This window comes from Hordeum vulgare, chromosome 7H (assembly GCF_904849725.1).
Source record: "Hordeum vulgare subsp. vulgare chromosome 7H, MorexV3_pseudomolecules_assembly, whole genome shotgun sequence".
Classification (NCBI taxonomy): Eukaryota; Viridiplantae; Streptophyta; class Magnoliopsida; order Poales; family Poaceae; genus Hordeum; species Hordeum vulgare.
In genome coordinates, this window is record NC_058524.1 from 63,788,838 (window position 1) to 63,811,171 (window position 22,334).

The following is a 22,334-nucleotide window of genomic DNA, read 5'->3' on the forward strand; positions in this document are numbered from 1 at the left end:
GAGGTTCAGTGTCGCGAACCATGACGAGCAACCTCACCGTCATGGTGTCATATCGCCCACTGCTTCACTCTTTGTTTTGTTCATGGACAATACAGGGTAATCACACACAACTTTTTTTTTTTTTTTTTACGGTGCGAGGGCACATGTGTCCCTGCGGCTCACCTGATGTGACATTCGCCCATTGACATGCTTGCATGTGCCAGATTTGGCGACAAGCCATGGCTGCGACCAAAGTGCAGCACATCCAAGAGTCTAGTGGAAGTGGAATAGCTATATGTATCAAGGGCTTGAGGATTATGGTGAATGTACCGCCCGCCAGAATTCAACAATATTTTTACAAGAAAATAATCATAAAATTTAGTCAAAAGCTCACCGAATATCGACGATGCAACATAGGCCTAATCTGGCATGTTATGAAAGCACTAGATCACCTCCATTGTGTCAGAATCACATCGCCCATCACTCGTTTAAGGTCATGTTTTGTTTCGGTGTCGTGCGTTTGGAGGACAATTTTAGGACCTGTTTGATTCGCAGGATTTTAAAAACGTAGGAATAGAAAAAGTATATGGTTGGAATGGCATGTTCATTTGAACCCATAGAATTAGTAAGAAGTGTACGATGTCACAGAAAAAACAAAAGAATTGTAAAAGGAGGTTCAAGTGGATATTAGGTTCCTATGAAATGTAGTGCAAAAAATTAGAAAAAAATCCTATGAAATCCAATCCAACGAATCAAAGGATCAATATAGGAAAAATTTCTATTGATTTAAATCCCTAAAAAACCCTATGAAAGTCATTTGAATCAAAGGAGCCCTTAATGTTTTGACCCTTTTATGAAAGTTGAGTGAGATCTGACTCTGGATTGAAAATATTTCAGGACCTAACCCTTTTTTCTACTACTAGGTCCATGCTGGTAGGGTATATGAGCCTATCACAGAGTCCGCTCATAGTACGGGTGGACGCCCTACCGTAAGAAAATTCGAAGTATTAGATGTAGTGTTTGTACGCACCTACCGTCGGACACCTTGACGATAGGGTTGCACATGCTGCCTTCAGCATGTTTGACGGTAGGGATGCATTGCGATGACATGGATTAGTTACCTACCACGAGAGAACTTGGCGGCAGACTGATATACCCTATCGGCATCAACCGGACAATAGAAATAGGGTTAGGTTTTTTTTTCAAACTGGGGTTACATCACGCTCAACTTTCACAAAAAAGACCAAGGGCCTCTTTGATTCGCGGGATTATGAAAACACATGAATAGGAAAAGTAGAGGGTTGAAGTGGCATCGTCCATTTGAAACCTATAGGATTAGCAAGGAGTGTTTGGTGACACATGAAAAGCAAAGAAATTGTAAAAAAGATTGGAGTGGATGTTAGATTTCCTATGAAATGTAGTACAAAAGATTTCATAGAAAAATATCCTATGAAATTCAGTTATATGAACTAAAGGACCAGGGCCTCTTTGATTCATAGTATTTTGAAAACGTAGGAATAGGAAAAGTATAGGGTTAAAGTGGCATGTCCACTTGAATCCTATAGAATTAGCTATGAGTGTTTGATGCCACAGGAAAAACAAAGGAGTTGTAAAAATGGTTGAAGTGGATGTTAGAATTTCTTTGAAATGTAGTAGAAAAGATTCCATAAAAAAATCCATATAGGATTCAATCCTATGAATGAAAGGACCAACGTAGCAAAAATTCAAAATCATTTCAATCCTCTAAAAATTCTAATAGCATCATTTGAATCAAAGGAGCCCCTAATGTAGGAAAAATTCCTAAGGATTTCAATCCTTCAAAAATTCTATAAAATTCCTTTAAATCAAAGGAGCGCTAAAACACTAAATTGTTCGCAAAATTCACATAGGGAGGGAATCGCCCTAGCCCTCGAGTGCAGCAACAACGAACCATTGATACTGGAAACTGATAGCATCATTGCAGCCAAAATGATCATAGAGCTGGACCAAAACCGATCACCTGTCGCAGCTCCAGTTGGTGAGATAAAGAGGCTCCTTTCTGTGGGCCTAGAGCATCCAATATCACATGTGAGTAGGAGTAGAAATAAAGTTAGTCATATGTTAGCTTAAATAGGTCTCTCGATCCCTCGTACTGCTGTTTGGCTATGGAACGGACCTGATGAGATTGGCATCTTTTGTCAGCAGGATTGTAATGGCTTACCTTGATTAATACAATTCTTTCCATTCGAAAAAAACACACTAAGAGCAACTCCAACGCGGCGACCCACTTCATCTGCCCGCGTCCGTTTGAGTCGCCACGGACGAAAACAGGCGCCCAACGCGCCGACCCAGTCCCAAATCATGTCCATTTCGTGTCTGCGCTGACCCATTTCAGGCCCAAATTTGGGCCGGATTTGCGTCGCCGCGGACGCCGAGCGGACGTGCCACGCGTCCCCCTCGTGTCCGCCTCGGCCTCACTCGTCGGCCGGCCAACGACCCCTCAGTCATATTAAATGCGGCCACCTTCCTACGGGGCCCGCCTGGCAGTGGGTGGAAGGTGGCTGTGGGTCGTCCTTTTTTATTCGAAAGCGTGCGTCGGGGCCGGCCTCATCCACTTCCCCTTCCCGTCCACATCTGGCCATGCTTTCTCCCCCGACGGCGACCACGAAACCGTAGCCATGGGCTTCTTTGGCAAGGGCAAGGGCAAGCTCACCCCCGGTGTGAGCTCGTCCAAGGTGCCAGTGCCACCTCGCCGCTGCGCGCCACCGCGAGAGCGCCTGTACATCCCAGTCCACCAAGCTCGGTGGCACTGGCAGTACAGGCAAGCTCTGCCCTACCCAGATGTCAACCTCCCCCATGGTTGGCATCTGGACCCCGACCGCATCCCTATCCCAGCAGTGCTGCGGTCTACGCGCGCGCACGCAGAGGAGGTCCGCCGGCGGCGCGTCCTCCTCACTCCGGAGCAGCGACGCGATCCGACGTACGCGTCCGACTCCCCTGAATGGGAGGTTTGGTTCGCCGTCGAGCACGAGCAGGAGCGCATCCACGACGCCCACTTCGATACGGCCATCCCTCTACCGCCCCCTCAAGTGAAGCCAGAGGAGCAGGAGGAGGAGGCCGCTTACCAGGTCGCCCTCGAGGAGGCAATGGCCTACGCCATCGAGGAGAGCAGGCGCGAGTAGGATGTGCGCTGGGTAGGTCTCGAAAAGGCCCTCGCGCTGTCCGCGGCGGGCGACTATGTAGTGCCCCTCCTCCATCTTCGCCGGCCGCTGAGGCCGAGGTGCACTAGCCACACACCTACCAGTGGACCGACCAGCTCCAAGAGTGGGTGTCCGCGCCTCCCGTATGGTATGGGTGCACGGAGGAGGAGGAGGAGCAAGAGTACCTCCTGCACCATAAGTCGCTGGCACTGACGAGGGAGGAGGCCGAGGCGGCGGAGCAGATGAAGCTCGAGAGCATGTGGACGGAGGAGGAGGAGGCGGAGCGTCGGGGGCGAGAAGAGGAGGAGCGAGCCCGTCAGCCTGCGCCGTCGGTGCTGCCGAGCAAGGACGCTGCTGAGGCGTGGGAGGCAGCGTTCCCTTAGGCTGGGCCGGCCCCGGAGCTAATCGACCTCACCTCCCTCGATGACGTCGACGAAGACAATGCATAGGGCGGCCGAGTGCGTCCGCGTTTTATTTATTTATGTTTAATTATATTTTATGTGGACTTGGGCCGGCTTTGACCGGCCTTTTAATGTTTAATTATGTTTATCGTTGTTTGTGTCCGAGTTTGTGTTGAACGGTCTGGCTGATCCATTTAAAAAAGCGGACATCAGTGTCCGCTCGGCCGACGGAAACAAACGAAAAGCGGATAAACCGCGGGTCCATTTGAATCGCAGCTTTGGAGTTGCTCTAAATTATCCGCGCTTGGACGTGGTATGAGTATGACCCTGAGCTGTGTTTTCCTGGAAAGTAACTTGACTACGTGAGATAATCCGGCGCTGGAGAGTGAGAGGTGCAATGCAACACGGCACGCACACACATTTTTCTCCGAGGCGAAGAAGCAGCTGAGGCCCTTCCGTCCACCCGGCCGACGCGACGCGACGCACGCAGACGCAGCACGCTTCCGGCTTCCTGTCCTCTCCCCACCCCATATGAGAGAGGTCGTTCCCCCCAACCAACCCGATCCCCCATTAAACATCCGGCGCGCAACCAGACAAATCCTTCCCCGCTAGGCGGCACCACCAGCAGCGCCACTGCCCACCCCCACACGCGCGGCGAGCAGGCGCCATGCGTCCGGCCGGCACCAGCAGCAGCCTCCCGGCCCAGCCGGGCACGCCGGGCCGCCCGCGCCGCCGCCCGGATCTCACTCTCCCGATGCCGCAGCGCCCGGACGTCTCCTCCTCCCTCGCCGTCCCGCTCCCCCTCCCTCCCCCCACCACCGCTCCCCCCGCCGGAGCCACCGGCCCCGCCCAGCCGCTGGCGGCCCCGCCCCCGCCCCCGCTGCACGAGCTCGAGCGCGTGCGCCGCGTGGGCAGCGGCGCGGGCGGGACGGTGTGGATGGTGCGCCACAGGCCCACGGCCCGCTGCTACGCGCTCAAGGTGCTCTACGGGAACCACGACGACGCGGTGCGGCGCCAGATCGCGCGGGAGATCGCCATCCTGCGCACGGCCGAGCACCCGGCGGTGGTCCGCTGCCACGGCATGTACGAGCGCGGCGGGGAGCTGCAGATCCTGCTCGAGTACATGGACGGCGGGTCCCTCGACGGCCGCCGCATCGCCGACGAGCCCTTCCTCGCCCACGTGGCCCGGCAGGTGCTCTCCGGGATCGCCTACCTCCACCGCCGCCACATCGTGCACCGCGACATCAAGCCCTCCAACCTGCTCATCGACTCGGCGCGGCGCGTCAAGATCGCCGACTTCGGGGTGGGCCGGATCCTGAACCAGACCATGGACCCCTGCAACTCCTCCGTCGGCACCATCGCTTACATGAGCCCCGAGCGCATCAACACCGACATCAACGACGGCGCCTACGACGGCTACGCCGGCGACATCTGGAGCTTCGGCCTCAGCATCCTCGAGTTCTACCTCGGCAGGTTCCCCTTCGGCGAGAACCTCGGCCGGCAGGGCGACTGGGCCGCGCTCATGGTCGCCATCTGCTACTCGGACCCGCCCGAGCCGTCCCCCGCCACCGCCTCGCCCGAGTTCCGCGGCTTCATCGCCTGCTGCCTGCAGAAGAACCCCGCCAAGCGCCTCTCCGCCGCGCAGCTGCTGCAGCACCCTTTCGTCGCCTTGCCACAGCCGCAGCCCCTCGCCGCCCCGCCCTCATGATCTCGATCCACTCCCGCACCGCACTTCCAAATCCAGCATCAGGTCTGGTGGAGGGAGGATCGATGGAACCGAGCTGCCGGGGGAATCTTGCAAGGTTCTCTACTCCCTGATCATTTTGGGTATTCTTCTCGTCCACCATCGTACCATGAAATCATCCATCCATTGCTGCTGCCGCTGCTGCTGCTCCAATTAAGGTTTCCCTTTCCTCTCCCGTTCCTGTGGTGTTCGTTGTTACTACTCTTGTTACGACCTTGTAATAGCAAAAGCTGTGTGCACAAAAAGGATTTTGTACTGCAAGATTCGTCGAATATAGACACGATATCCGACCCGATCCGCCATTGCCTCTCCCACTCACTGCTGCAAAGGAAATTCCGCTGGATTTTTTGTCTGTACATGTACTCCCTCCGTTCCTAAATATAAGTCTTTTAAGCGATTTCAATATGTGTCTACACAAGAAACAAAATGATTGAATGTATATTCTAAATATGTCTATATACATCCATATGTAGTCCACTAGTGAAACAAAAGGCTTATATTTAGCTACGGAGGGAGTAGCAAACAAGCAGTGCCATCGCATGATTATATGGCCCCCATATTGCCACGGACACCCCTTTCATTTATTTCATCTATATATTTGCTTGCTTATGCTAGCTGCAAGTCACCGTGGATCGATGGGATTATTGGTCTCTATATATGCTGGTTGGATAGAAGGGAATCTCGAAATAGGAATCGAACCAACTTTGTTTTGGTTTCTTTAAGCGTTGTAAAGTGACGAAGGAAAGGTGTTCCTGAACCTCCTCTGTCCTTTCTTTTTTGTACTTCTGGTTTGCTTCTCTTCATCCGGCTAAAGATGGTTTTTGTTTTGGCAACTGGCATGCACGTCATGGATTTCATTTCGTGTTTATTACTGTTCCACTTGGTGAAAACGGACGTCAGGGGTGGATTTGTTTGTGATCCTGGCTAATAGACCGTTGTGATTTGTTTAGCTAGAGCGAGGTTAACTCTGCATGATTATTGGTTTGATGAGAGTATGGATGTTTAGTTTAATCCTGGCTAATAAACCTTTTTTTTGCGAGTCTGGCTAATAAACCTTTATGATTAGTTTAATTAGAGTGAGTGTAAACCTTTTTTTTTTTTGAGCCCGAGTGAGGATAAACCTTGCCAGCTAGTCAATCAGAGCGAGGACAGGAGAAATCTCAATGATTTGGGAAATATCCTTTGGTTTCTGTGTGTATATAGACCTGATATGGGGCTTATTTTTGACTCGCAAAAAAAAAGATATGGGGCTTATTTTTTAACATTTGTTTTTAAACAGCAAAAAAGTTTAGAAGTTTTTTGGAATAAACTTGATTTTCTTTTGCACTAGTATATGTTTTTTATGAATAAAAAATCGTTTCACTTCAGGAATAAAAATAAATTGTTTGCTAGTATTATAGGCTACTATTCACACTATTTTAGCTGTTTTTTTAATGAAGTCAACGGGGTTTTTCTTTTTGTGGATTTTTTTACAAGTACAATGAAAGGTCAAGTTTCTTTCAATTTTTATTTGTATTTTTTTTGCATGTACTACATACGAAACAAAATGAATGGATTTGCATCTAAAGTGTGTCTGTCCCAATGATTTGTACTTATATAAAAACACTTCACAGTCTTCTGCTCACAAATGCAAGAGGTATACGCAGGGAAGATACAGCCCACGGCCCAAAACCAAAACCGAAAAGATACAAGCCCAACGGTAGCCAATCACTCATGTATTTTTGTACTTCTACTATAGGTGTAATCGAGTTCAAAGAGGCAGCTGCTCTACTGATTCAGGAGCTTGAGCAGCACGGGGAGCCCGCACTTGGGCTGCAGCGTCAGGAACTCGGCTGGCGCGTGCACGTACTCCGGCGCGACCTCGAACTCGAACCGGCGAAGGATCACGGCGAGCGTCGACTTCGCCTCCAGCATCGCGAAGTCCTGCCCGATGCACGACCGCGGGCCGACGGAGAAGGCCAGCATCGCGCTCGGGTGCTTGGCCGCCCTGCCCACGCCGTTCTGAAACCGGTCCGGCTTGAACTCGCCGGCGTCCGCACCCCACACCTCCTCGTCCCGGTGCATGATCGCCATCGGGATCATGGTGATCGTGCCCTTGGGGATCTTCACGTTGTTGAGCTCCGTGTCCGCCGTCGTCTGCCTCGCGATCATGATCACCGCGCCGTACAGCCTCAGCGTCTCGTATAGCACCATCGTCGTCTGCCACCATCGATCACAGGTGAAGTGAAATGAGTGTCATTCGTCTCCGTGGAAGGCTGGAAGCCATTAACTGGGTTGGAATGATGGATGGGATAGGCAGGAGCTTACCAGCTTGAGCTTGTTGAGCGCGTCGCCGTGCAGCGGCATCCCTGCGCCGCCGCACTCCCGGAGGACCTCCTCCCTGAGCTTCTGCTGCCACTCGGGGTGCGTGCCGAGGAGGAAGACGGCCCAGGTTAGGAGGTGCGAGGTGGTGTCGTGCCCCGCGAAGAAGAAGGTCTTGCACTCGTCGATGATCTCGTCCATGCTCATGGCCGCCGCCTTCTGCCCGCCGGCGCCGGCCGACGCGTTTGCCTCTAGCATCAGGCCAAGCAAGTCGTTGCCGTAGCCTTTGGCCTCCTTGGCGGCGGCCTGCCGCTCGCGGATGATCGCCATGAGCGTGCCTCGCACCTTGCCCGTGAGCTGCCGCCGCCGCAGGTTGGTCTTGGTGGGGAGGTACTCGAGGCCCGGGACGCGGACGTTGTTGATGGTGGAGAAGGCGATGTACTGGAGCTCGCGCTGCGCCACGAACACCTCCTTCCCCTCGCCGTAGCTGCTCCCGAACGCCGTGTGGGAGATCACGTCGGCGGTCAGCTCCACGAACTGCTGCCCGACGTCGTCCACCCGCGCCACGCCGCCGTCGCTCGCCGCGGCGCGCGCCTCCCACGGCCGGACCATCTCCCCCGCGCACTCCGCCATCGTCCTGGTCATCATCTTGAGCTTGTCCATGGTGAAGGCCGGGTGCACGACGCGGCGGTGGCGCGCCCAGTCGTCGCCGTCGGAGAAGACGAGGCCCTTGCCGAGCAGGGCCAGGAGGTTGGGCCCCGGGTCCGTCTTGCCGTATAGCCCGGTCTTGTTGGACAGGATGTGCTTGACCATGTCGTGGTCGCCGACGCAGAGCGTCGGCGTGTACCCGGACCACGACAGGAACACCTTGCCGTAGGACGCCACCCACGCCTTGTACTGCGGCATCACGCGCGCGATGATGTCGTGCGAGCCGAGGTCGAGCACGTCGTCGGCCGTCGCCGCGCGCATCGCCATGGCCTCCTCGTTGTTGCCGACGAAGAACCGGTACGCCGGCCCGCGGACCCCCTGCCGCCTGAACGCCCTCGCGACGGCGTAGGGGCGCCACACCAGGTGCACCGCCGCCTTCCACAGCGTGGTCGCCAGCACCACGGCGAGCGAAGCCAGGACCGGCCATGCCATAGCCACCATGGCGACGGTCGATCGGTGCAGCTCAGCTCTTGGGAAATGATTGATCTGCTGATGATTGTTTGTGTCCATGCGTGTACATAGATATATAGTATATGGGACGATGTTGCTGCACTGGTCGATTGGGGGCTTGCGTTTGTATGTTTCGGGGGCGGCCGGCGATCTCGCGGAGGCAGGTAGCATGGTTGTCGCCGAGGAATGCGACCGGTTGTGCAACCCGACATGTTTGTCTGTTTACTAGGGGGGGCCGTGCAGTGTCTGATGACGAATTGGCGCCGCTTGGCAATGTTATTGCAGGGGCTTCGTGAGATCATGGATGATGTGTAGACTCCGATTATAGTTCTGCATGTAAATGGAAAAAACAGGGAATAAATACCGAAAGCCAAACACTGTGGAGAATGGCGTTTTTTTTTAAAAGTTTGGTTAGAAAAAAGTAAGGAAAAAATTATACAGCTAAACAAGGAGGTGGACGTAGGTGTCTAAAATTTTAGGATGAAATACATTGAAATACAATTTGCACAAAAAAGCTAATTTATGGTCTTGGAGGATGAATAGTATCATGTGTTAAAAAACGTTAGATTTGTCTTTTTTGCACAACACTTATTTCAACTTATTTCGTCGTGAAAAAAATACCCACTTGTGCATTACGGTTTCATTTATCTCTTTATTATTAAAAAAAATGAAATGTAAGAAATATGATTTTTTTTAAAATTTTGTATTTAAAGGCCTTCATGAAGCTCGGCCTCCAAAAACAATTTCTGCAAACTATGCTCATCAATCTCGACCGTTATTTCTCAGAGGATATTGCTCTAAGATAATTGTCGCAAGATTGATGCTAAGAACCGTACAACTTAGATGGTGCCGGCCGTAGTATCGCTTCGTGTGCTAGCAACTAGCTAGACGATTAGGTTGTTCGCCTCCTGCCGGCGGTATCACAGGTTTACCTCGTCTCCCATGGCCTTAGGCCATGGATGCATTGTGGATCTCGGTCTAGCCGGTGGGACGGCTCGAGATCCGTTTTAATTGTCTTTTTGTGTGTGTTTAGGGTTTGTGTTCTGCTGAGAAAGACGAGGCGGTGATGGCTTTGTGAAGATGGAATAATGCCTCACATTCTATCCCCGCCCTGATGGTATGTCTAGCATCGTCAGATTGCATGTGGAGTTTTGTCTCCATCACACCTCGTAGGATTTGATCGGTGCTGGTCTACTGTGAATCTGTTTGGATCCGGTCTTCGTTCATCTTCGTTTGGGTGTTTACAGATTTGACCCTTCTAATCTACGACTTTCTTCATTGGTGATGGTTGCTACTCTGGTGCATTGTTCCTATAGGGCCTTAGCATGACAACTTTCTAACTGTCTACTATAACAAGGTTTGCCCGGCTTCGATGAGAGAGGGGCGGTGATAGTGACGCGCCTTCAACTCACTCTAGTGCTTGTAATCGTTGTTAGGTGGTTGACGGGCATGATTGTAATTTTTATTATCTTTGTTGTTCTTTGTACCATCATAAATGAAGATGGATTAATTGAAAGTTGTTCGGGTTCCTAGTCGCCACTCCAAGGTCGCCCCACCTGTCGATTTTGGTCCATTTTTATCGTAAATTGGCCCACTTTCGACGTAAAATTGGATTAATTTTGATCCATATTCGTCGTGCTTCAGAACAAATTCATCAGATGCTTATTTTTTATCACATAGTTCATCATAGAAAACAATATAAATCAAAATAGTTCAACGAATCAATAGAAATCAAAATAGTTCAACAAATAAAAAATTATAATTCATCACACATCGAGTTAGGCGTTGTCCTTGAGCCTCCATAGATGCTTCACCAAATCGTCCTTGCTGCGGCTCTGCGTTGCTCGCGAACAGGCCGACCAGAGCGACGAGGACCATGAGGTGCTCTTCGTCCTGGGCGTCGGTATCGGCTTCCTCCTCCAGCAGCGCCTCCTCGTTGTAGAAGTGCATCGCCGAACACCCGGTGGGCGTGGTAGGCGTGCAGGCGCTCGTATCCCCGCTTGCGCGACCGAAGCGTCGGAAAAGCTTGCCCAGAAGCAAGGGGGCGATGCCGCGGCGAACCCTCTCTTTCTCGCTGGGGAGATGTCCTTTCTAGCGGCGGTAGGCAGGTGGGCGACGTCGGGATCGGCACGACGACGAAAGGTGTAGTGCACGTGGGGGACGAATATGGAGGTGGAAAAAATGTTTTTCGCCTGACAGTGATGGCCCACGCGTCGCTTTTTCCTTCCACCGAAGTCCCCAAGCGTCCCCAATGCACTGGGTTCGGCCTAGGATCGCCGGCCAAAAAATGGACCGAACCGGTAAAAATCGGTGTCGTGGGGGCGCGACTAGGGGTTCTTTCGATGCCGGTGAAAAAAACGCGTCGTGGAGCCTGTTGATTGCGTGGCTGGAGATGTTGTAAGGGATGGAGGTATATCTCCTACAGTAGTAAAATTTCCTTGCCTTCTCGCCATAGCGGCCAGCTCATGGGCCATTCTATTGCTGGGTCTTCTCACACATCTGAAAGTGATATCTTTAAAGGACTTCGTAACTTGTTTTGTATCTGTGACGATGGGGAGGACTTCATAACTTGTTTTGTATCTGTGACGATGGGGAATAGAGCTGACTGATTTTTTTGAGTTCATATCCAGCAGCCCTGGTATCGTAGAGCAGTCTGTTTCCACACAAACACTACCCGTATAGTACCGAGCCAGTACAGTAAGCCCAGTCAAGACTGCTGAAAGTTCAGCCTCCTCCGGATCGCCACAAGAACGGATCTCTTGTCCACCAGACAGTGTCACCTCACCACTACTTGTACGAGTTGTAAAGGCAACAGCAGCCACTCCTGTGCTCTCGATGAAAGATGCACCTGTATTTAGTTTCGACGTACCTGGCTCCGGCGGTCTCCAACAGTCCCCACTCCCCTGCATTGTTCTTTGTTGGAGTGCTTGCACTTGGCCTGCATGGGAGCTGTCTTTTTTTTAGACTTGCATGACAGGTACTCTGGCGATTTCATTAAAAGGAAAAAGAAATATAGAGTGGCCCGATTTATGAGGAAAACCAGACCGAAAACCATAGAACTAAAAAAAACCACCGATACAGCACGAACAAACCACCTCCACGAGTACTGCCCTGCACCGATCCCATCTTTTCTTTCCCTTTGTTCGAGTTAATTGAAGTACCACAATTGAGGCAGTACGTGCAGATTAGTATCAAGAATTTTTCATGTCAGTACCAACATTGTGCGGGACCATTGCACATAAGTCTAAACCCGTGTTTTATACGTATTGACGCTCGAACTGACTGGTCGCTCCCACCCGTCGGGTACCACGGTGGCGAACCGGCTTGTGCCCTCACGCTGACTAGGACGAGCCCGACCCGGTCTCTCTTAACGGGCTCGGTCGAATCGCTCTTAACGGTCTCGGTCGAACCGAGCCGACCACTTCAACCCCCCGACGAACCCTAGCTCTCCCCTCTCAGGCGATTGCTGCGGCGACCCCCGACGACGGTGGTGTTGTCGGCGGCTACGGCGACCTTCCTGGCCTCGGCGACGATGACCACGTGGGCCTGGACGACTCCAGTTCATCGTACTATGCCGGCGACGAGGAATAGGAGGAAGAGGTGAGCTTGTCCATGGATCAACGGGTGCGGCTCACTGAGATGTGGGTGGCCAACCCCATCACAAGCCATCACCTTACCAGTGGAGTGGGTGGAGTGATCTAAGTCCCTGAACAATCAGAGTCCTAGGGTTTGTGTTAGAATAACATTGTTAGGATTTATTTTGTTAGGATTCAGTGTTAATTTGCTTTGTTAGGATTTGCATCAGGTTGGTTAGTAGTGTTAATTCGATTTGTTAGGATGCATTGTTAACCGAAATAGAAAACTACATTTGTTAGTACTTTTAATTTTTCTTTATTTGTTTTGTGTTTTGTTATGTTAACTCAAATTCTAGACTTACTTAATTTATCTTTCATTAGCTTTGTAGTTTCGACGAAGACATTTGGGAAGTAAGGATCTATTTTGATGCAAGAGAACCATTGGAGAGGAAGTAGTCCAGTTCAGATATTACTTATGTGAATTTGGTGGCACTGATGGAAACATAAGGATTTCATGCATATGATTGTTTGTTTCACATTTCAAATCGATCTTTAGGAGAGAAAGGGCTGGATTTGGTAGATTGTAACTCTGAATTGCAGATGATAAAGAGTACTCTAAAGACAGTTCAAGAATGGGGACTATAACTTGTGGAAATTGTGGTCTTCAAGGGCATAGGTACACAAGTTGTCTGAAAGAGTTGAAGCCTGAGCTAGCTTTGAGGAAGAACAAACATGTGGTAATAATGTTTCACCTTGAAGCATACTACTTTTTCCTTTGTTGTATATTTCTTTCCTTCCAGTATAATTTACTGTTTTCCCTTTGTGCGGTGTGTTTGTTAGGACCGATGAATTGGGGGTTAATGTTAAGTTTATTCATGAAAAATATTTGAGTCTCCTCTGAATTATTATCTGATTCTTATTTTCATGATCATTATAGCTTCGTAGTTCTCTCTCATCAGTCAGTTTAGTTTGACCAACTAGATTGGTTTATCTTGAGTGAGGGAGGTGCGTTTTAGTGGGTTCAATCTTGCGGTGCTCTCTGTGTCCCGGTGACAAAGTAGGGTACACGACACGTATTTGTATTGCTGACACAAAGGATCAAACGATGGGGTTGATTCATATTAATTGGATTTTTTTTGTCTAAATCATGGCATTGTTCTCCAAGCATTACTTTGTTTTACTTAATACTCTAGATGCATGATGTATAGGCGTTGATGGGTGGAGCAATAGTAGTAGATGCAATATCGACCCGGTCCACTTGTTTATGGATGTGATGCTTATATACACATGATCATTGCCGTGAATAAATATTGCATGACTATGCACTTTTCTATCAATTTCCCAATAGTAATTTGTTTACCCACCGTATGCCTTCTCCGAGAGAGAAGCCTCTAGCGAACACTGTTGGAATTATGCCCTAGAGGCAATAATAAATATAGTTATTATTATGATTCCTGTATCAAGATAATCGTTTATTATCCATGCTATAATTGTATTGAATGAAGACTTATATACATGTGTGGATACATAGACAAAACACTGTCCCTAGCAAGCCTCTAGTTGGCTAGCCAGTTGATCAAAGATAGTCAAGGTCTTCTGACTATGTACAAAGTGTTGTTGCTTGATAACTGGATCACGTCATTAGGAGAATCACGTTATGGACTAGACCCAAACTAATAGACGTAGCATGTTGATCGTGTCATTTTGTTGCTACTGTTTTCTGCGTGTCAAGTATTTGTTCCTATGACCATGAGATCATATAACTCACTGACACCGGAGGAATGCTTTGTGTGTATCAAACGTCGCAACGTAACTGGGTGACTATAAAGATGCTCTACAGGTATATCCGAAGGTGTTCGTTGAGTTAGTATGGATCGAGACTGGGATTTGTCACTCCGTGTGATGGAGAGGTATCTCGGGGCCCACTCGGTAATACAACATTACACACAAGCCTTGCAAGCAATGTGACTTAGTGTAAGTTGCGGGATCTTGTATTACGGAACGAGTAAAGAGACTTGCCGGTAAACGAGATTGAAATAGGTATGCGGATACTGACGATCGAATCTCGGGCAAGTAACATACCGAAGGACAAAGGGAATGACATACGGGATTATATGAATCCTTGGCACTGAGGTTCAAACGATAAGATCTTCGTAGAATATGTGGGATCCAATATGGGCATCCAGGTCCCGCTATTGGATATTGACCGAGGAGTCACTCGGGTCATGTCTACATAGTTCTCGAACCCGCAGGGTCTGCACACTTAAGGTTCGACGTTGTTTTATGCGTATTTGAGTTATATGATTGGTTACCGAATGTTGTTTGGAGTCACGGATGAGATCACAGACGTCACGAGGGTTTCCGGAATGGTCCGAAAACGAAGATTGATATATAGGATGACCTCATTTGATTACCGGAAGGTTTTCAGAGTTACCGGGAATGACGAATGGGTTTCGGGTGTTCACCGGGGGGGGGGGGGGGACCCACCCCGGGGAAGCCCATAGGCCTTGGGGGTGGCGCACCAGCCCTTGGTGGGCTGGTGGGACAGCCCAAGAAGGCCCTATGCGCCATGGATAGAAAATCAAAGAGAAAGAAAAAAAAGGAGGTGGGAAAGGATAGAAGGACTCCACTTTCCAATCCTAGTTGGACTAGGATTGGAGGAGGACTCCTCCTCCCTTGGTGGCGCAGCCCTTGGGGTCCTTGAGCCTCAAGGCAAGCCTCCCCTCCCTCCTCCTATATACATGGAGCAAGTAGGGCTGATTTGAGACAACTTTTCCAAGGCAGCCCGACCACATAACTCCACGGTTTTACCTCTAGATCGCGTTTCCGCGGAGCTCGGGTGGAGCCCTGCCGATATTAGATCATCACGAACCTCCGGAGCACCGTCACGCTGCCGGAGAACTCATCTACCTCTTCGTCTCTCTTGCTGGATCAAGAAGGCCGAGATCATCGTCGAGCTGTACATGTGCTGAACGCGGAGGTGTTGTCCGTTCGGCACTAGATCGTGGGACGGATCGCGGGACGGTTCGTGGGACGGTTTGCGGGGCGGATCGAGGGACGTGAGGACGTTCCACTACATCAACCGCGTTCACTAACGCTTCTGCTGTGTGATCTACAAGGGTACGTAGATCGGAAATCCCCTCTCGTAGATGGACATCACCATGATAGGTCTTTGTGCGCGTAGGAAATTTTTTATTTCCCATGCGATGTTCCCCAACAGTGGCATCATGAGCTAGGTTCATGCGTAGATGTAATCTCGAGTAGAACACAAAAGTTTTTGTGGGCGGTGATGTGCGTCTTGCTGCCCTCCTTAGTCTTTTCTTGATTCCGCGGCATTGTTGGATTGAAGCGGCTTGGACCGACATTACTCGTACGCTTACAAGAGACTGGTTTCATCGCTACGAGTAACTCCGTTGCTCAAAGATGACTGGCAAGTGTCGGTTTCTCCAACTATAGTTGAATCGGATTTGACCGAGGAGGTCCTTGGATAAGGTTAAATAGCAATTCATATATCTCCGTTGTGGTGTTTGCGTAAGTAAGATGCGATCCTACTAGATACCCATGGTCACCACGTAAAACATGCAACAACAAATTAGAGGACGTCTAACTTGTTTTTGCAGGGTATGCTTGTGATGTGATATGGCCAACAATGTGATGTAATATATTGGATGTATGAGATGATCATGTTGTAATAGATAATATCGACTTGCACGTCGATGGTACGGCAACCGGCAGGAGCCATAGGGTTGTCTTTAAACTAACGTTTGTGCTTGCAGATGCGTTTACTATTTTGCTAGGATGTAGCTTTAGTAGTAATAGCATGAGTAGCACAACAACCCCGATGGCGACACGTTGATGGAGATCATGGTGTGGCGCCGGTGACAAGAAGATCGTGCCGGTGCTTTGGTGATGGAGATCAAGGAGCACGTAATGATGGCCATATCATGTCACTTATGAATTGCATGTTATGGTAATCCTTTTATGCACCTTATTTTGCTTAGAACGACGGTAGCATTATGAGGTGATATCTCACTAAAATTTCAAGACGAAATTGTGTTCTCCCCGACTGTGCACCATTGCTACAGTTTGTCGTTTCGAGACACGACGTGATGATTGGGTGTGATAGACTCAACGTTCACATACAACGGGTGCAAAACTGTTGCACACGCGGAACACTCGGGTTAAGCTTGACGAGCCTAGCATGTGCAGACATGGCCTCGGAACACATGAGACCGAAAGGTCGATCATGAATCATATAGATGATATGATTAGCATAGGGATGCTTACCACTGAAACTATACTCAACTCACATGATGATCGGACTTGAGCTAGTGTAAGTGGGTCATGAACCACTCAAATGACTAGAGAGATGTACTTTTTGAGTGGGAGTTTAGCAAGTAATTTGATTAAGTTAAACTCTAATTATCTTGAACATAGTCTAAGTCCACTTTGAATATATTTGTGTTGTAGATCATGGCTCACGCGACAGTCACCCTGAATTTTAATACGTTCCTAGAGAAAGCTAAGTTGAAAGATGATGGAAGCAACTTTGTAGACTGGGCTCGTAATCTTAAGTTGATCCTACAAGCTGGGAAGAAGGATTATGTCCTTGATGCTGCGCTAGGAGATGAACCATCCGCTACGGCTGACCAAGATGTTAAGAACGCTTGGTTAACACGTAAGGAGGACTACTCAGTAGTTCAATGTGCAGTCTTGTATGGCTTAGAGCCAGGACTTCAACGTCGCTTTGAGCGTCATGGAGCATATGTGATGTTCCAGGAGTTGAAGTTTATCTTTCAGAAGAACGCCCGGATCGAGAGGTATGAGACCTCCGATAAATTCTATGCTTGCAAGATGGAGGAGAATTCGTCTGTCAGTGAACATGTGCTCAAAATGTCTTGGTACTCAAACCGTCTAGCTGAGCTGGGGATTGAACTCCCGCAAGAGGCTATCACTAACAGAATTCTTCAATCACTGCCGCCAAGCTATAAGGGCTTTGTGTTGAACTACAACATGCAAGGGATGAACAAGTCACCCGGCGAGTTGTTTGCGATGCTGAAAGTCGCAGAGTCTGAACTCTGTAAAGAACATCAAGTGTTGATGGTGAATAAGACCACTAGTTTCAAGAGAAACGGCAAAGGCAAGAAGCATAATTCAAAGAAGAGCAGGAAGCCTGTTGCCAATCCGACGAAGAAACCCAAAGCTGGACCTAAGCCTGAAACAGAGTGCTACTATTGCAAGGGTATGGGTCACTGGAAGCGCAACTGCCGCAAGTACCTGGCTGATAAGAAGGCGGCCAAAGAAAAATCAGGTATATTTGATATACATGTTATTGATGTGTACTTAACCAGCTCTCGTAGTAGTGCCTGGGTATTCGATACCGGTTCTATTGCTCATATTTGCAACTCGAAACAGGAACTGCAGAATAGGCGAAGACTAGCGAAAGATGAAGTGACGATGCGCGTAGGAAATGGTTCCAAGGTTGATGCAATCACCGTCAGCACAGTTTCACTTCAGTTACCATCAGGATTAGTTATGAACTTGAATAATTGTTATTTAGTGCCTGCGTTGAGCATGAGCATTATATCTGGATCTTGTTTATTGCGAGACGGTTACTCTTTTAAGTCAGAGAATAATGGTTGTTCTATTTCTATGAGTAACATCTTTTATGGTCATGCACCCAATGTGAGAGGATTGTTCATATTGAATCTTGATAGTGATCATACACATATACATAACATTGAGGCCAAAAGAGTTAGAGTTAACAATGATAGCGCCATGTTTTTGTGGCACTGACGCTTAGGTCATATTGGTGTAAAGCGCATGAAGAAACTCCATGTCGATGGACTTTTGGAGTCACTTGACTTTGATTCACTTGACACGTGCGAACCATGCCTCATGGGCAAGATGACTAAAACTCCGTTCTCCGGAACAATGGAGCGTGCCAGTGACTTGTTGGAAATCATACATATCGATGTGTGCGGTCCGATGAGCGTGGAGGCACGCGGCGGATATCGTTATTTTCTCACCTTCACTGACGATTTAAGTAGATATGGTTATGTCTACTTAATGAAGCACAAGTCAGAAACATTTGAAAAGTTCAAGCAATTTCAGAGTGAAGTTGAAAACATCGTAACAAGAAGATCAAGTTCCTACGGTCTGATCGTGGGGGTGAATATCTGAGTTTCGAGTTTGGTGCTCACTTAAGACAATGTGGAATTGTTTCACAGTTGACACCGCCTGGAACACCACAGCGTAATGGTGTGTCCGAACGACGTAATCGTAATTTATTAAAGATGGTGCAATCTATGATGTCTCTTACCGATTTGCCGTTATCGTTTTGGGGTTATGCATTAGACACAGCTGCATTCACTTTAAATAGGGCACCATCAAAATCCGTTGAGACGACACCATACGAACTGTGGTATGGCAAAAGGCCAAAGTTGTCGTTTCTTAAAGTTTGGGGATGTGATGCTTATGTCAAGAAGCTTCAGCCTGAAAAGCTGGAACCCAAAGCGGAAAATTGCATCTTCATAGGTTACCCAAAAGAGACAGTTGGGTACACCTTCTATCTCAAATCCGAGGGCAAAGTGTTTGTTGCTAAAAATGTAGCTTTTCTCGAGAAGGAGTTTCTCTCGAGAGAATTGAGTGGGAGGAAGATAGAACTTGATGAGGTTGTCGAACCTCTCGTCCCTCTGGATGGTGGTGCAGGGCAAAGGGAAATCCCTGTCATTGCGACGCCGGTTGAGGAGGAAGTTAATGATGATGATCATGAAACTCCGGTTCAAGTTCCTATCGAACCACGCAGGTCGACGAGACCACGTGCTGCTCCAGAGTGGTATGGTAATTCTGTTTTGTCAATCATGTTGTTAGACAACAATGAACCTGCAATTTATAAAGAAGCAATGGTGCGCCCAGATTCCAACAAATGGTTGGAGGCCATGAAATCCGAGTGTAACGACCAAGATGCGGTCCTTTCCAATCTGGGGGTCGAGGCCCCCGAATAGGAAAGAAGCGCATCTAAGCGTTTCGCAAGCAAGTAAACATAGCACAGAATAACAATTACAAGTAGACAATTTGGGATTCAACTGTCTTCTTATTAATAATACCGAGTACAACGCAGTTACAAACAAGGTAATTCCGGTACGGACTACAAAACAAGAAAAATGCTATGCTACCCGCTGCAGGCCCACGATCACGACCATGCCTCAGTCCTCGGGATAGTTCACGTAAAGGCGGTCTGTCTCCTCGTCGTAGTGCCACGCCAGCTGAGTGCCGTAGGGATCATCTGTCTCTGGGGTACCTGTACCTTCTGGGAGTTTCGGTGGAATCCGTGAGCCACGGGGACTCAGCAATCTAAGACCTTGGTGCCAGAATTAGTCATGTTATTGGGTAAGGAAGGGATGAAGTGTATCAGGCTGCTGCAACCTTTGATTGAATAAGTGGCTAACTTACGCAAAAGTGAAGTGAAGGTGGTCTACGCTAACGGTCGGGATTACTTGATAAGTAAGTGATCCTGAAGACCTACCTATGGCATTCATAACCCCACCGTGTTCCCGATCGAAGAAAGATCTTCGAAGGGACAGTCACGGTTACGCACACAGTTGGCAGTTTTATTAGTTTATGTTAAAGTTCTCTAATACCGGATGTTAACAAAATATTCCAAGTTGCCACATAACCGCGGGCATGGCTTTCCGAAAGATTAAACCCTGCAGGGGTGCTCCAACTAGTCCATCACAAACGAACACAGGCTGCAAAGGCATCCTCTATCACGAATCTCGTGATCTCGTCGGATCCCTTAGAGGAAAACCTCAACTCTGGGTGAAACCAGAGCTTCACTAGGATTCCTATACGCAAGATATATCGCTAAGGTAAGGCAAGGCTAGCAGGACCTCCCGACGTGTCGACGACCCTGATAAGAGCCGCGTATCTCAGTCTCAGGACACGCCGGATGAGCGATGGTTACCACGCCAAAACACCGAGTTGCCCCGGGGAGCGTAATAAGCTGCTCTGGATTGGACCAACACTCATGAGGAGCACTGGCCCGGGTTTGTTGATTAAGAAACCTCGGGGTAGCTACTCCCTATGCAGATTATTATTAAGTTATTAGCAAATTAACACCAATGTTGGGTCCTGCCAGACAAGCCTTAACACTACGCGATTTATCAAGGGGGTCCCCATAACAACCCCGAACGTGTTAGGAGCGATCATTATGGAATCAAACACTGGTAACCGGTAACTAAGGCGGCAATAACGGAAAAAAGCACCCGGCAAAAGGCTAGGCCTCCCGTCATTCACCAAGTATATAGGTGCATTAATTAAATAATAGAATTTAATATAATGATAACAAGCTCATGTCATCACATGAGTCAAAACACCTGCAACTAGAAACGCTAACATTAGTAGCTGAGCAAGCCTACTTAGCCATACAAGTTTGCTAGGAAGGGGAACGGTGTTTGGGCTCATGGCATATGAAGAGGCAATTTAATTTCAGTGGTAGGCAGCGAGCAATATGACATGGAAACGAAACTAACATAACAAGTCTAGAGATGGAATCAAGGTCATATCATCTTGCCTGTGATATCCTCAGCTTGGAATGGTTCTGGATCGTTCTGCACGTACTCTCCTGACTCCACGTATTCGTTCTCCGCTCCCGGTGCTACCCAACATAAGAATAACAGCCAATGAACAGCAGCACCTGAAAATGCAACAATCACATGATGCATGGGATGAAAGTTGAGCATGCACCACTATCACTATCACTAGCACAAGCAAAATAAACTACAACAAATTTCTGGACAGAACTTTGCACTAAACTATTTTGACAGGTATGAGAATGACATGAACAGGCGCAGCTCGGAAAAACGGTGCAAAACCATATAAGGAACATTGCAAACGGAGCTACGGATCAACGGGAATCAACGAAACCAGATATGAAGCTCTACGTGAAAGATTCAACACCACACACACAATTGGCACAAATATGGTATTCCCAGGTAGCCAAGACATGTAATAACCCAACATGAATGAAATGGAGCAAGGTAGAACACCACAACATCAATTAAGCACATACTTTGAACAAAATGGCAAAACTACATAATCTGCCAGATTCTGCATCTTAGCTGTTTGGGAGCACTAGTGGAGAAAGTGGTATTAGAACCGGTTGGTAAGGGCCTTTGGACTCGGATACACATCCGGTGCTACGTATCCGGAACTAAAGCCCCCCCCCTTTAGCACCGGTCTCTTACAAACCGGTGCTAAAGGCCTCCACGTGGACGCCGAAGAGTGCGCGCAGGCGGAGGACCTTTAGAACCGGTTGGTAACACCAATCGGTCCTAATGCTTTTTTTTTCCTTTTCTTTTCAGGGTTTCCGATTCCGTATTTCGGTGTTTCCGTGTTCCGTATTTTCAGGGTTTTCGTTTACGTGTTTCCGGTTCCGTATTTCCGTTTACGTCTTTCCGATTCCGTGTTTCCGATTCCGTGTGTCCGTGTTCCGTTTTTTACGAACACGGAATCGGAAACACATAACCGGAAACACGTATCCGGAAACACCGATTCCGTGTTTGCGGTTAAGTGTTTCCGATTCCGTGTTTGCGGTTAAATGTTGATGCACCAAATAAAAGTACATATATACATGTAACACGAAGTACTGGACCGATTATCATTACATAATTTGAAGTTCGTTTCCTATAGCTGTATACTTGCATAGAGAAGGGAGCTGGCTATTGGTTCATAGGATGGAAAAATTCTCCGCCTTCATCTATGACTTGCGTGAGGAGAAATCCTGCCAATTCCTCTGCAACTGCCTTGCAACGTTGGATTGGTCTGAGCATCGCCCGCTTTCGTTGCAGCTTTAAAAGAAGTAGATGAAAACAATTAAGTTATGAACAAAACTAAACATAATTGATGGCAACATAAATAAAGTTGTGAAGATCCGGTTACGTACCTCTAGATTTCTGAAAGTACGGGATTTCTCATTGATAATCCTGTAAATGTA

At 48.5% G+C, this 22,334-nt stretch overlaps 2 protein-coding genes across 2 annotated transcripts; one reads left to right on the top strand and one right to left on the bottom strand.

Moving 5' to 3' along the window:
* The first annotated feature begins 3,978 nt into the window (after window positions 1–3,978).
* LOC123411161 (mitogen-activated protein kinase kinase 5-like) lies at window positions 3,979–5,598 on the top strand. The gene has a single exon (XM_045104095.1). It carries the CDS (start codon window positions 4,227–4,229, stop codon window positions 5,265–5,267), a length of 1,041 nt encoding a protein of 346 aa, XP_044960030.1. The 5' UTR covers window positions 3,979–4,226; the 3' UTR covers window positions 5,268–5,598.
* A 1,275-nt stretch (window positions 5,599–6,873) lies between these two features.
* On the bottom strand, window positions 6,874–9,185 carry LOC123411160 (cytochrome P450 709B1-like). Its single transcript, XM_045104094.1, has 2 exons — window positions 7,611–9,185; window positions 6,874–7,502 (listed from the first exon to the last, which is right to left on the bottom strand). Exons 1-2 carry the CDS (start codon window positions 8,931–8,933, stop codon window positions 7,071–7,073), a joined length of 1,755 nt encoding a protein of 584 aa, XP_044960029.1. The 5' UTR covers window positions 8,934–9,185; the 3' UTR covers window positions 6,874–7,070.
* Between the last annotated feature and the right edge of the window lie 13,149 nt (window positions 9,186–22,334).

What these genes read in the sequence shown, in the direction of transcription:
- LOC123411161 (XM_045104095.1), top strand. Translation starts at nt 4,227, where the DNA reads ATGCGTCCGGCCGGCACCAGCAGCAGCCTCCCGGCCCAGCCGGGCACG.
- LOC123411160 (XM_045104094.1), bottom strand. Translation starts at nt 8,933, where the DNA reads ATGCTACCTGCCTCCGCGAGATCGCCGGCCGCCCCCGAAACATACAAA. An exon ending in CGCTCAACAAGCTCAAGCTG is followed by an intron (nt 7,503 to 7,610) that starts GTAAGCTCCTGC and finishes CGATGGTGGCAG; the next exon opens with ACGACGATGGTGCTATACGA.